General features: G+C 41.0%; 1 protein-coding gene across 3 annotated transcripts in view; it reads left to right on the forward strand.

Moving 5' to 3' along the window:
• Nucleotides 1-15,992, forward strand: part of LOC126161334 (trichohyalin) — a 447,594-nt gene that overhangs the window by 297,539 nt on the left and 134,063 nt on the right. For all 3 annotated transcript variants that reach the window (XM_049917093.1, XM_049917095.1, XM_049917094.1), the window contains exon 15: nucleotides 9,169-9,348. In XM_049917093.1, coding sequence (XP_049773050.1) covers nucleotides 9,169-9,348 — 180 coding nt within the window. The remainder of the gene's footprint in view (nucleotides 1-9,168; nucleotides 9,349-15,992) is intronic.

A 15,992-nucleotide genomic window follows, 5' to 3' on the forward strand; every position in this document is an offset into this window, starting at 1 on the left:
TAGAAAAGCATGCCACCCTCCACCTTAAAAAACTATCCAATCTCCTGGTTTCCCACCTCCGGAAAGGCAACTCACTCACCCTTCACAACCTTTCCAGCAAACCTCAACCTCCTCTCATTGCACACAAACCCAGTCTCTCCCATCTACTCAATCTCCCACTTCCAGCTCCACTCCCTCCAAAACCTCAAAACTCCAATCAACACAATCTGGAACCACAACACCCCAATTCAGTAGTTAACCTCTCCTCCAAACCTCTCTCCCAATCCGAAACCTCTGTCCTATCCAAAGGCCTCACCTTCAGCCCCACTCCCAGATTTAACCAAACAGCCCTTGTCAAAGATTTACTGTCCTACACCCGTACTCTCTGCTGGAAATATCACTTTGCCACGAAGAAAAATGATCCTAATCCTACTCCCAATGATCCAACTCCCCAAGATACTATCCAAATTGAACCATGCCTGGAACAGTTCCGTCCTCCGTCACAGCGGGACCCACCTCCTCTTCCTCAAAATCACCCTCTCCTAACCTTCCAGGAATTTCTGACTTCCAGCCTTGCCTCTCAATCCTTCTTAAAAAACCTTAATCCTACTCCCAACATCACCACTGCTGAAGCCCAGGCTATCCGTGATCTGAAGGCTGACCAATCCATCGTCATTCTTCCGGCGGACAAGGGTTCCACGACTGTGGTACTTGATCGTCGGAAGTATGTGGCTGAGGGACTGCGTCAGCTTTCAGACAACACTACTTACAAAGTTTGCCATGGTAATCCCATTCCTGATGTCCAGGCGGAGCTTCAAGGAATCCTCAGAACCTTAGGCCCCCTACAAAACCTTTCACCTGACTCCATCAACCTCCTGACCCCACCAACACCCCGCACCCCCACCTTCTACCTTCTTCCCAAAATTCACAAACCCAATCATCCCGGCCGTCCCATTGTAGCTGGTTACCAAGCCCCCACAGAACGCATCTCTGCCTACGTAGATCAACACCTTCAACCCATTACATGCAGTCTCCCATCCTTCATCAAAGACACCAACCACTTTCTCGAACGCCTGGAATCCCTACCCAGTCTGTTACCCCCGGAAACCATCCTTGTAACCATTGATGCCACTTCCTTATACACAAATATTCCGCATGTCCAGGGCCTCGCTGCGATGGAGCACTTCCTTTCACGCCGATCACCTGCCGCCCTACCTAAAACCTCTTTCCTCATTACCTTAGCCAGCTTCATCCTGACCCACAACTTCTTCACTTTTGAAGGCCAGACATACCAACAATTAAAGGGAACAGCCATGGGTACCAGGATGGCCCCCTCGTACGCCAACCTATTCATGGGTCGCTTAGAGGAAGCCTTCTTGGTTACCCAGGCCTGCCAACCCGAAGTTTGGTACAGATTTATTGATGACATTTTCATGATCTGGACTCACAGTGAAGAAGAACTCCAGAATTTCCTCTCCAACCTCAACTCCTTTGGTTCCATCAGATTCACCTGGTCCTACTCTAAATCCCATGCCACTTTCCTTGACGTTGACCTCCACCTGTCCAATGGCCAGCTTCACACGTCCGTCCACATCAAACCCACCAACAAGCAACAGTACCTCCATTATGACAGCTGCCACCCATTCCACATCAAACGGTCCCTTCCCTACAGCCTAGGTCTTCGTGGCAAACGAATCTGCTCCAGTCCGGAATCCTTGAACCATTACACCAACAACCTGAAAACAGCTTTTGCATCCCGTAACTACCCTCCCGACCTGGTACAGAAGCAAATAACCAGAGCCACTTCCTCATCTCCTCAAACCCGGAACCTTCCACAGAACAACCCCAAAAGTGCCCCACTTGTGACAGGATACTTTCCGGGACTGGATCAGATTCTGAATGTGGCTCTCCAGCAGGGATACGACTTCCTCAAATCCTGCCCTGAAATGAGATCCATCCTTCATGAAATCCTCCCCACTCCACCAAGAGTGTCTTTCCGCCGTCCACCTAACCTTCGTAACCTCTTAGTTCATCCCTATGAAATCCCCAAACCACCTTCCCTACCCTCTGGCTCCTACCCCTGTAACCGCCCCCGGTGTAAAACCTGTCCCATGCACCCTCCCACCACCACCTATTCCAGTCCTGTAACCCGGAAGGTGTACACGATCAAAGGCAGAGCCACGTGTGAAAGCACCCACGTGATTTACCAACTGACCTGCCTACACTGTGAAGCGTTCTATGTGGGAATGACCAGCAACAAACTGTCCATTCGCATGAATGGACACAGGCAGACAGTGTTTGTTGGTAATGAGGATCACCCTGTGGCTAAACATGCCTTGGTGCACGGCCAGCACATCTTGGCACAGTGTTACACCGTCCGGGTTATCTGGATACTTCCCACTAACACCAACCTGTCAGAACTCCGGAGATGGGAACTTGCCCTTCAGCATATCCTCTCTTCTCGCTATCCGCCAGGCCTCAATCTCCGCTAATTTCAATCTGCCGCCGCTCATACCTCACCTGTCTTTCAACATCATCTTTGCCTCTGTATTTCCGTCCCGACTGACATCTCTGCCCAAACTCTTTGCCTTTACAAATGTCTGCTTGTGTCTGTGTATGTGTGGATGGATATGTGTGTGTGTGCGAGTGTAAACCTGTCCTTTTTTCCCCCTAAGGTAAGTCTTTCCGCTCCCGGGATTGGAATGACTCCTTACCCTCTCCCTTAAAACCCAATCCTTTTGTCTTTCCTTCTCCTTCCCTCTTTCCTGACGAGGCAACCATTGGTTGCGAAAGCTAGAGTTTTGTGTGTATGTTTGTGTTTATTTGTGTGTGTATCGACCTGCCAGCGCTTTTGTTGGGTAAGTCTCATCATCTTTCTTTTTAAATATATATATATATATATATATATATATATATATATATATATATATATATATATATAATAGAGGGAAACATTCCACGTGGGAAAAATATATTTAAAAAGAAAGATGATGAGACTTACCCAACAAAAGCGCTGGCAGGTCGATAGACACACAAATAAACACAAGCATACACACAAAACTCTAGCTTTCGCAACCAACGGTTGCCTCGTCAGGAAAGAGGGAAGGAGAAGGAAAGACAAAAGGATTGGGTTTTAAGGGAGAGGGTAAGGAGTCATTCCAATCCCGGGAGCGGAAAGACTTACCTTAGGGGGAAAAAAGGACAGGTTTACACTCGCACACACACACATATCCATCCACACATACACAGACATGATGTGTATGTGTATGTGTGGATGGATATGTGTGTGTGTGCGAGTGTAAACCTGTCCTTTTTTCCCCCTAAGGTAAGTCTTTCCGCTCCCGGGATTGGAATGACTCCTTACCCTCTCCCTTAAAACCCAATCCTTTTGTCTTTCCTTCTCCTTCCCTCTTTCCTGACGAGGCAACCGTTGGTTGCGAAAGCTAGAGTTTTGTGTGTATGCTTGTGTTTATTTGTGTGTCTATCGACCTGCCAGCGCTTTTGTTGGGTAAGTCTCATCATCTTTCTTTTTAAATATATATATATATATATATATATGCCTTTATATGGAGTATATATGCCTTTACAAATGTCTGCTTGTGTCTGTGTATATGAGGATGGATATGTGTGTGTGTGCGAGTGTATACCTGTCCTTTTTTCCCCCTAAGGTAAGTCTTTCCGCTCCCGGGATTGGAATGACTCCTTACCCTCTCCCTTAAAACCCATATCCTTTTGTCTTTCCCTCTCCTTCCCTCTTTCCTGACGAGGCAACCATTGGTTGCGAAAGCTAGAATTTTGTGTGTATGTTTGTGTTTGTTTGTGTGTCTATCGACCTGCCAGCGCTTTTGTTTGGTAAGTCTCATCATCTTTCTTTTTAAATATATTTTTCCCACGTGGAATGTTTCCCTCTATTATATATATATATATATATATATATATATATATATATATAGCATTGTGTCAGCTAAATAAGCAATAGAGTATTGTGTATTCAGCCAGCCCCTCTCAGGAGACACCGCCTTAGAGTAGCACTGTCTGTGCGGGCTAGAGGGTTTGCGTGCTCCAGGGAAGCAGATGGTCATGCCAGCGGTAGTGTAGCTACTGGCAGGGTCTCCCAAGCTGGACAGACCTTTGCAGAGGAGCCAGACAAAGCGTGTCTCACAATGCCCTTTCTTTCTTCTTATCCTATCCTGTTTCCCATGTCTTCAGTGATACAGATTTCATTAGCACTGGCATGCCATTTGTAAAGGAGAGGGACAACTCCAAATTGAAACCCGGAATCGTCATTTCCGTTAGGCACAAGTACGGTCCAACCAGAAATGAGCGGCAATTGCCTGCAGCCAAACTGACCTCGCACATTGCGTATTATTGCTCCTGTGGAACCAGTCAGCTAGGCCGAGAGGGTGGCATGAGTAGTGGGCAAGCTCACGGTCACCTAAAATCTGCATCCCAGGTGCAGTAGCATCCACGGAGAGGACACTCCATCAATGTGAAACAACATGGATAGTGGCAGTTACTGGTCAAAAGCCCGCTCTAATGGGTGTAGGAGTGGGCACCAGGGGTCGCTATTGACAGCGGGAGGGCCCATCGTAGATCCACTGGCCAGTCACCCCCACTTCAAGCTGGGCAGCCCCCAGTCAGTTAGGTACTGGCCTGTCCTGGTGCCGATTGTTCCATTGGGTGATTGCAACACTAGCACTGCTAGAAGTTATCACCATAATATCTCACACTGCTGCTACAAAAACAAAAAATAAAAATAAAATAAAAAGTAAAGATATTTCATTATGCATCAGTACACGGAACATTTGCACTATGCTGCAAGGCTTCCTGGACAGCTGTGGAGGCTCACAAGAGCTACACGAAATGGCTGCTATTGACTTAGAGCTAGTCCAACTCTATATCACTATAACAGCACTGAGGAAACCAGGCTACCAGAAGAAGGCTCAATACGGGAAAAAAACTTCACTTTTTTCTGGAAGGGCAAAGATGTTGCTAGCCCCAGACAGCACGGACTCTGCTTTGCTGTCCGCAGTGACTTGCTGTGTTGTACCAAAAACCCAATTGGGATCTCAGAATGCATTATGACTGTGTTTCACAACAAATAGTGGACTACTGACGCTGATATCTATACATGCACCAACACGTACCTCAGCTGCAGATGCCAAGTATCAGTTTTATAAACAACTCATTGATGTGGTACAAGGAATGCACTCTGGGGACCGTCTGTGCATCCTTGGTGATTTCAATGCTTGTATTGGTTGTGATTTTGCCATTTGGCTTGACTGCCTAGGCAAACACGGAGTGGGCAAGATAAATGAAAATAGTCTATGGTTGCTTGAATTCTGTGCAAAGTATCAGTTGTGTGTCACCATTACATACTTAAAAGGCAAACTGAACCACAAGGTTTCCTGGATGCACTCCCACTTGAAACGTTGGCACCAATTAGGTCTTATTCTAACTAAAAGGAAAGATCTACATTACTTTCTTTATTCATGTTCTTTTCCTAGTGCAGACTATGACATGGATCATGCACTTGTATTGACAAAAATACACATCATGACTAAAAATTTTCACTCTTCCAGAACACCTTGCAAAACAAAAATTAATCTTTACCATACAACAAACACTGCTGCAGTAGACGCATGTAGTGATGAGATATGAAAAGAGGTGGTTCCCTGGGACCCAGCCACTCTTATTTTTGAAGACTGGCAGAAGATAATATCATTTCTTATTGTTACGGCTGGAAATGTGTTCGGTAATCTGGAAGCAAAATCGCTGGATTGGTTCATCGAGAATGTAGATGTCCTGAAACCTCTCCTTGAGGCTAAGTGTCAGGCCACTGTTCTACATCTACATCTACATTTATACTCCGCAAGCCACCCAACGGTGTGTGGCGGAGGGCACTTTACGTGCCACTGTCATTATCTCCCTTTCCTGTTCCAGTCGCGTATGGTTCGCGGGAAGAACGACTGTCTGAAAGCCTCTGTGCGCGCTCTAATCTCTCTAATTTTACATTCGTGATCTCCTCGGGAGGTATAAGTAGGGGGAAGCAATATATTCGATATCTCATCCAGAAACGCACCCTCTCGAAACCTGGCGAGCAAGCTACACCGCGATGCAGAGCGCCTCTCTTGCAGAGTCTGCCACTTGAGTTTGTTAAACATCTCCGTAACGCTATCATGGTTACCAAATAACCCTGTGACGAAACGCGCCGCTCTTCTTTGGATCTTCTCTATCTCCTCCGTCAACCCGATCTGGTACGGATCCCACACTGATGAGCAATACTCAAGTATAGGTCGAACGAGTGTTTTGTAAGCCACCTCCTTTGTTGATGGACTACATTTTCTAAGGACTCTCCCAATGAATCTCAACCTGGTACCCACCTTACCAACAATTAATTTTATATGATCATTCCACTTCAAATCGTTCTGCACGCATACTCCCAGATATTTTACAGAAGTAACTGCTACCAGTGTTTGTTCCGCTATCATATAATCATACAATAAAGGATCCTTCTTTCTATGTATTCGCAATACATTACATTTGTCTATATTAAGGGTCAGTTGCCACTCCCTGCACCAAGTGCCTATCCGCTGCAGATCTTCCTGCATTTCGCTACAATTTTCTAATGCTGCAACTTCTCTGTATACTACAGCATCATCCGCGAAAAGCCGCATGGAACTTCCGACACTATCTACTAGGTCATTTATATATATTGTGAAAAGCAATGGTCCCATAACACTCCCCTGTGGCACGCCAGAGGTTACTTTAATGTCTGTAGACGTCTCTCCGTTGATAACAACATGCTGTGTTCTGTTTGCTAAAAACTCTTCAATCCAGCCACACAGCTGGTCTGATATTCCGTAGGCTCTTACTTTGTTTATCAGGCGACAGTGCGGAACTGTATCGAACGCCTTCCGGAAGTCAAGAAAAATAGCATCTACCTGGGAGCCCGTATCTAATATTTTCTGGGTCTCATGTTATCTGGCATAAAAACCCCTGCAATTCTACATGCAGGGAACTAAGCAAAGCAAAGTCAGCTGTTCAACACACTGTCTGCAACTGCATCAATTCCTATTGGGAACAACTTTGCACTGGCATACAGGAGTGTTTTAATGCTGGCAACATTGGTGGTGTGTACTCGAGCATCAAACAGGCCATTGGACCCATTCCAAAGAAGATTGTACCACTCAAGAAAATAGATGGAAAAGTCATCACAGATTGCACCATTTGGTAGAACATTACTCCAGCCTCTACTCACATCCCATCAACATTAGTCCAAACGCAATGGAAGAAATTCCTCAGATAACACCTTACCATGACTTGGATATCACGTCTGCTATGGAGGAGCTCCAAAGAGCAATTGCACAGCTTAAATGCGGGAAGTGCCCTGGCAAAGGCAACATCTCCACAGAAATTGTGAAACTTAAGCTAGTTTTTCCGCTGTTTTTCAACCTCTTACTGAAATGTTGGGCTGAGGGTATTGTACCGCAGGACATGCGCATTGCCAATATTGCTACTTTAAAGGTGATCACAGCAATTGCAACTATCACTGTGGAATCTCACTTCTGAGTATACCTGGAAAAACATTTGCCTGTGTGGTATTGGGCAGACTTCAGAAGCTTGCTGAGCACATATACCCTGAGGAACAATGCGGGTTTTGTCCACAACGATCTACAGTTGATATGATCTTCAGAGTCTGTAAAATTAAGAAAAAGTGCCACAAGCAGAAAACCCCTCTGTTCATTGCCTTTATTAAACTGAACAAGGCTTTCGACACAGTCAGTAGAGAAGGACTGTATGCAGTACTTTTGAAGATATGGAAGATGCTGTGGTCTTCGACGGAATCACATCTAACTCATTTGCTGTGAAAAGAGGGATTTGTCAAGGCTGCGTATTGGCTCCCACTCTGTTCAATATTTTTTTCTCAGCTCTCCTCAAAGTTGCTTTTGGTGAAACTAACCTGGGCATTCATCTGTATACCAGAGATGATGGGAAGCTCAACACTTCTCTACTCAGATCCAAGTGCTTCCAAGAAGACTTCCTTGTAAATAGCCTTTTATTTGCTGATGATGCTGCATTTGTAGTGCATGCTCAAGATGATCTGCAAGAGCTCGTGGATAAATTCTCTACTACATGCAAGCTCTTCTCCATGTTTATAAATGTAAAGAAGACAGTTGTCATGGCACAAGGTTATACAGATCTGTCAGTCATCAAACTGGACAGCTTCTTGCTGAAGGTAGTCAATAAATTCTGCTATCTTGGTTCAATAATGACAGAAGATCTCTCCCTGGATGACAAGATAAATGCATGAATAGGAAAGGCTGCCAGCACTTTTGGAAAGTTCCACACACAAGTATGGGTCAACAAACATCTTACATTGTCACCAAAAATACTTGTGTATCGATTGGAAAGATCATGTGATAAATGATATGGCTCTGAAAACTGCAAAACAACAGAGTATCACTGCCATGCTCAAGCACCGTCACCTGTGGTGGTTAGGACATCTGCATCATACAGACCACTCCCATCTGCCCCGGTGCACATTACTCAGTGAAATAGCAGGAGCCAAGAGACCTCATGGAAGACCTTCACTATGCTTTAGGGATTGCATCAAGCATGATGTGTGCACATTTGATGTTGACAGTGACAAGTGGGAGCAACTTGCTGACAATCGCAGCAAATGGAGGAAACTGACTGCAGACGGAAGCAAGATGCATGACCAAGTATAGCTTAACAACTTAGCTGCAAAACTATCATGCAGACATGAGCTTATGACTAACCCTCCTGCTGGAGTGGCTCATATTTGCCTCAACTTTGGGTGCCGAGTCAGCTCTCGCATTGGTTTTCTGAGCCACCAGCAGAAATGTCTCAATGACGCCACTTGAATCTTCCAACAAGAAGCACCAGGCCATTAAAATTCAGTCATCACATTGTGGCTGTATGTGTGTGTGTGTGTGTGTGTGTGTGTGTGTGTGTGTGTGTGTGTGTGTGTGTCAATGACTCAATAGCTCTACTGCTTGGAGCTTTGTTACCTTTATTCCTAATTTTTTAAAATTCTGTCAGAACTTGCCATACCATGTTTACCAAGAAATTATGTAGTTGAAAATTAAGAAACAGTTCAGCTGTTCATAACTTACTTAATCAGTAAAAAGTTATATTTTTAAAATCATATCTTTTTTTATACAGGAAGCTGCTGTTTTACGGAGAAAGGTTGAAGAACTTGAGAAAGAAGGAGAAACATTAAAGAAGAAAGTTAAAGACCTACAGGACAAATTAACAGCCAAAACAACACGTAAAAGTGCAGCTGCCATTACAACACCAGAACCTGTTAAGGGAAGTGATGTACTGTATGAACAGAAAATTAAGGTATACAAATTTATATTTTCTTTAAATCATTATAAATAATTGTGTAAGATTTAACACTCACTTAATTTTTGTCCTGTAGGATAAAACAGACAATAGAAAAAATGTATCCTAATTGCCACACAGTTATATTTGTTTCATAAAGCTTTGTACTTTGGAAGTTATGTAGCTGATAAAACACTCATTACAACGGAAAATACTACATGGAATATAAGTAATGTGTGAAACTACAGACTACCACACACATGTGCAGTGAACAGACAAAAGAAAAATTGCTCTTATTTGAAGCAGAGAAGAATTTATGCATGCAAATTCAAAAGATATTTGAACACTCAGACTCTCAGTACTTGTAGTTTCTCATGTTCACCACATAACCTGTTTTATAATGTGAGTGATAATGTATCCTCTTGTTCATTATATACAAGACATTGAGGCTGGAGCAACATTTAGGGGACTATGCATATTTTATCTCTGTTTATGATTGAGGAGTTACCAACTGTGTTACAAGGTATAGTGAAACCATCTGTTCCAATTTCATGAAATTGATGAAGGTTCTAATCGAATGTGTTGTTACCGAAATGCTTTGATGGACACTACAAATCGCAGCACTGAAGTTGGAATTGTCGATCCTAGCTTGAATGACAATTCTCTTAAATTCCAGTCAAGTAATAACTGATGCAAGGCATTATTTAAGGATTTTACAATGGCATACTGAAAAGTAGTGCCTCCAAATCTTTTATTTTAAAAACCCTTAAAACTTTTGAAATAAAACAAATTTATTAACATTCTACATCTTTATTTTTCATGTCTACATACTTATTTCTCAACATAGTCATCCTGGCAAAAAATATATTTCTCCCACAGGAGACCAATTTGTAAATACTTCCATTGTTGAATGCTTGACTTCGTTGAAGACGCCACAACCTCACCTCTGCTTGCACTGCTTTATCAATATCAAAGTAAATTCCTTAAAGATGTTCTATAAGATTTGGGAAACAATGAAAATCAGATGGGCCCAAGCTGGGACTGTACGGAGGATGACCTATGACAATCAACCCAATGCGTCGCATTGTTACAGATGTCACAGCACTCATGTGTGGTCTGGCAATGTCATGCCAAGGAGAGGCTGCATCATGTGTGGATGAACTGTTTGAATTCAAGCTTTCAGAAACTCAATTACAGTATGCTATTTCTCATGCTCCGAGATAGTTACGCTACCCACTGCCTTGTTACATGGTACAGTTCAGAGCTCTCTAGCAGCAAGGGATTGCATCTTGCATCAGCAAAGTGGGAAAGTCGACTGAGTAATAGGCGTGAAATGTAATACCTCAACCAACATTGAGAACAGAATAAAAAATTGGAGGCATTACTTTTCAGCATGCCCTCATATACTTTCTATTCACCTGAAATTTTACTTTCTTATAATTTGTAAAATGCATCACTATTCATGAGTTACAATTTTATGCTCAAAGAATTCAGTTGCACTGTTTAGTATCAGGGATGCCATAAGGAAAGAGATTTGGAAACTCAATTTTGAGGTGGGAGAGGAGAGGGGGAGTCCTAATGCGAAGCCCAAATGTAGTTAATGTGCAGTTATCAATTGAGACAGCAAAAAGGTGAGACTAGCAAAAACTATTAAGAGGTCAGAAGAAGCAGAGGAAAATGAAAATGTATGCAATAAAAGGTGGCTGAAAGAAATAAAGAAAGAAAGAGACTGGCTTGAAATCATATATTTCTTTCCATCATTTTATTAATTGACAGCATGTCAATATAGAATAAAACACAATGTACACAGAAGATTATCACGTTTGATTTCAGATACAACAGCAACAGGAAGACAGTACATTAGACACTATTTTCATGCATGAATATGACATTGATGTTTACAGCAGTCTTATGATGTAGTAGGAGTCATAGGGATAGTCAGAGTGGAAATATCATATGACAAGTGGTATGAGAAGTAGAGAATCATAGTAAATGCATAGCACTTCCAAAGGTAATGCACATTCAGTTGGAAAACAATCAAAGAGATTTGTGGGAAGAAAACAAGTAATAAAAGCTATGTATGTAGCAAAGAAAACAGTTTTTTCAGTGGCTAATAGAAGGAGCAGTGAAATATACAGAAAATGAGAGAAATGTTTGATAATAAGACCAATAAAATTACAAGAGAATGGAAAGACAAAAATAGAAGAATTAAATAACCAACAAAGGACATTCTTCTTTTTCATCCATTTTCATTATTATTCATTCAGTCAGTCACACATTGTGTTCTGTCAGTCCCATCATGAAGTAGTGGCTTCAGCGATGTTGAGTGAATGAAGGTATACATTAATAAACAGGACCTACCCTTGCTGCATGTTCTGTGATGACAACAAATTATGACTAGCTTCAGTTTACTCAAACTGATAATTATGGTAATTACTTCTAGATTGCTTGATATATGTATGTTTAGTGAAACACAGCTATTTTGAAAAAAGAATTGATCCTCCTCCAGTAGTATTCAGTCATTGTTAGACTCCAACAAATCATTTTAACTTTACACAGACTGCTATTAGGTCTCTATATAGTGGCAAAATCATGATCTATCTGATACAAATATAAAACAGAATTTACTTTCCTGACTCCAAGTATTCATTTATTTATTTATTTATTTATTTATTCTTTGCCCATGGACTCCAGCTGAAAATCCAGCTGAGAGTATTGGGTGTGTCATACAATAGGCTATTAACATCAAACTTGATTTCATTATATATAAATGAAACAAATGATTAAACAGAAATAGTCCATAATCATACAAAGGTATTACATGTTTCACATTATATGTACACACAAATCCAAACAACATACATGATAATTTTAAAAGATACATTTCAGTAATGATATAACATATTAAACACCATCTTAGTATTCACTCAAACTGTATATACATTTCTCTGTGAGATATAGTTTCAAATGATTTTTAAAACATTTTAGGTCTGTTTCTTTTTTAATGATTTTGGGGAGTTTATTAAAAAACCTTTTGCCTGCTTCTTCTGGGGCAGTCATAGACAGTTTTAGATTTCTGTTTATCATGTAATAATTTTCATTTCCTCTTGTACCGTGTTTGTGTACATCTTTATTTAGGAGGTGTTTATTAATTGACCTTACCGCCATTATGCTTTGGTATATGTACAGTGAATATACTGTCATAATATTATAGTATACAAAAGCTTGCCTACAGGTCTGTCTTGGTGGTATTTTTGCAATGCATCTCACTGCCCTTTTCTGAATTGTGAATATTCTTTTTAGGTAGCCAGCTTGTGCACTTCCCCATATATGAACTGAATAAGACAAATGTGGGAAGACAAGTCCATAATACATTGATCTGAGGACTTTATCATCCACAGTCTTAGCTGTTTTATGCATGCTGAAGATCTGTTTGTTTATCTTTTTACACAGTGCATCGATGTGCTCCCCCCATGCCAAATGTTTGTCTATTATAGTTCCTAGAAAATTTGTGCTGGTTACTTCTTTAATAGTCTTTCCATTTATATTAACATTTATATTATAATTTTCACTATGCTTGGTCTGAAATACTACATTCATTGTTTTAGACTGATTCATAAACAGGTTGTTTTGTGTTAAATATTTATTTGCATTTTCGGTAGTCATGAGTGCTTCCTTCTCAAGCTCCTCCTTTGTGTCAGCTGTGCAAATGATTGTTGTGTCATCAGCATACATTATAAGTTTCTGATTTATATAGCTAGGGAAGTCATTTACATAGAGTATAAATAGTATTGGCCCAAGCACAGACCCTTGCGGCACACCATGTTTAACTGTTTGTAATTCTGATCTGTAGTTTGTTATATTTCCCCCACTAGTATGTCTGATTTCTGTACATTGTTTCCTATTTGTAATGTATGATTTAAGTATGTCATAGCATTTTCCTCTAATTCCATACTGATATAACTTCATCATTAATTTTGAGTGGTTCACACAATCAAATGCCTTAGATAGGTCCATAAAAATCCCACAAGTCTTTTGTTGCCTGTCAAGTAAATTAAGAATGTGCTCTATTATATCTGTTGATGCTGTTTTTGTTGACTTCCCTTCTCTGAAACCATGTTGTGATGAATGCAGTATACTGTACTTTGTTATAAAACTTACAATTCTATTCTTTATTATCATTTCATAGATTTTAGCAAATGTTGAGATCAATGATATTGGCCTGTAATTTCCTAATTCATCCCATATTATGTAACTTCTCCTTTTGTCTTTTCTTCTCATCCTCTGTTTTCCCAGTGACTTTCTCTGGATATTTGAGCTGTCCTCACTGTATATGTTTAATTTCAGTAAAATTTTGTAGTTAAATTTCTAATATTTCATCTAGTTAAGTTTTTATTTTTTTTTTTTAATTTTATCCATCTTTTAAACTTGTAAATGCTGTGTATCATTGTATTACCTATGCTACCCATAAAAAATGTAAAAACTGTAGTCAATCAACTTCCTCTCCATATTGTAGAAGATTTCACTGAAATTTTTATTTAAAAAACTATATAAAAAAGAAGTTAAAAAGTATCTGTTAATACAGGCCATTCCAGCTTGCGAACCCCCCCTCCCCCCCCCCCCCCCCCCCCCCAATTCCATCCCAACCCCCTCCCTGCGCACCCTCGCCCGAGAGTACAAGACAGTCATGGGCACAAGGTGGGCGGAGGTTGGCAAACACAGACAGTCTTGGAGCCGGGCTGTAGCACACACGATCATAGCCCACTTACCAAGATTATGCGGCCAGGGGTGACCAAGCAGGTCTTGCATGTGCAAAACACATGAAGTCAGGCCGTCTGGTGGATTGCCTACAAGGCCTCCACCTGCTCATGTGCAAGCTGAAGGGTGCTCGCACGTGCTTATGCCTGATGGAGCAGCATTGGAACATCCTGTATTAAGCAGTATCTTCTATACATTGAGGGGTGACTTAGATAACACAGAGTAGGGGTATGGTAAAGAATGTAACATGTATAAATAATAATAACAATGCTAGCAATTTCATTTCACATAACACTTTCACACATTGTTTTTTCTTCTTTTTTCTTTCCTGGGAAAACATTCTCCCAAAGCTATGCAGTGTATAATACTAACACATTCTCTTTGTGAGCTCAACATCACACTCATTATAGGGGGACACTACACAGTTTGTCAGGCTAGTGAATGGGAATTTGTGGTACACATAATGGAAACCAGGCATTGTAGCAATGATCCTGACATCAGCTGATTGTATATGTGTATTATGAAACAATGTACATGTAATGTCACTGGGAGTGAGAAATGAATGGATAATGTAACACTAGTTATTTATATTGTTAAATAACTTCTTTATAAAATGGTATTGTATACTAGGGATAAACCAAATGAGGTAGCACTGTTTAAAAAAACTTGTATTTGGGAGGGTAGAGACTCCAGTCTTCATCCGGCCATCTTGATTTAGGTTTCCTTTGGGTTCTGTAAGTTACTTCAGGCTAATGCCAGTATGTTTCCTACATGAGGCCATGGCTGACTACCTGCCCCATCCTTGTCAAACTAGACCTGTATATATGAATTGTGTTGTTTTTATTGTCTTAAGTTGTAATACAAAGACATGTCCAATATCCTTGTAAAAGCAGTCTACGGATTAGTGTTACTTCTGCTACTGCTACTACTACTACTACTACTACTACTACTATCAAAAACTGCATGGAAAAAATTGATTTTAATCAGGCAAAGTTACTAGTTGACTTTTAGAATTGGACTTTACACAATGGGCAATTAGCAAGTGATGAATGAAATTATAGACTAGACTAGAGCAATGAACATGAGTTTCCACTTTATCTAGGATTTGCACTGAAATTATTCTTGGGATTGAGAGCTGGCTGAAGCCCAAAGTGGAAAGTTCTGAGATATTTAGTGAGTAACAGAACGCGTACGGTGAAGACAGATTAGAGGCCATAGGAGGTGGAGCGTTCATTGCAGTCGACAATAATATTTTCTCTATTGAGGTTGAAGTTCTGTGACAGTGAAGTTACCTGGTTGCATATAACAGGTCTAGCTGAAACCAAGTTAATTGTTGGCTGTTTTTACTGCCCTCCTGATTCTGCTGCGACAGTTCTAGTGTCATTCAAAGAAAGTCTACAGTCAGTAGCGTACATTCTCAGATAGTGCAATACTAGTTGGAGGCAACTTTAACCTACCAAATATAGTCTGGATTGTCTATGAGTTCATTGCTGGAGGTACAGACAGACAGTTAAATGAATACTTTTGAACACATTTTCTGAAAGCTGTCTTGAAAAACTAGTTTGGCAGCCCACATGCAACAGAAATATCTTAAGACCTTCTGGTTACAAGTAGGCTGGACCTTATCAGCAATGTCAGTATAGAAATGAGGATTAGTGATCATAATGTCATTATAGCAACTGTGCTTAAAAAAGTTATTAAATCAGTTAAGGAGGCTAGGAGAGTATTTCTGCTAGACAGATCAGATATGCAGTAGTAAGCACCCCACTTAGACAGTAAATTGACATCACTTAGTTCCAATAAGGTGGACATAGAGGAATTATGGGCAAAGTTTAAGCAGATTTGCAAATCATGGTCTGGAGAATTATGTGCCTAGTAAATGGATTAAGGATGGAAAAGACCCA

The sequence above is a fragment of the Schistocerca cancellata genome, chromosome 2 (genome assembly GCF_023864275.1).
Source record: "Schistocerca cancellata isolate TAMUIC-IGC-003103 chromosome 2, iqSchCanc2.1, whole genome shotgun sequence".
Taxonomy (NCBI): domain Eukaryota; kingdom Metazoa; phylum Arthropoda; class Insecta; order Orthoptera; family Acrididae; genus Schistocerca; species Schistocerca cancellata.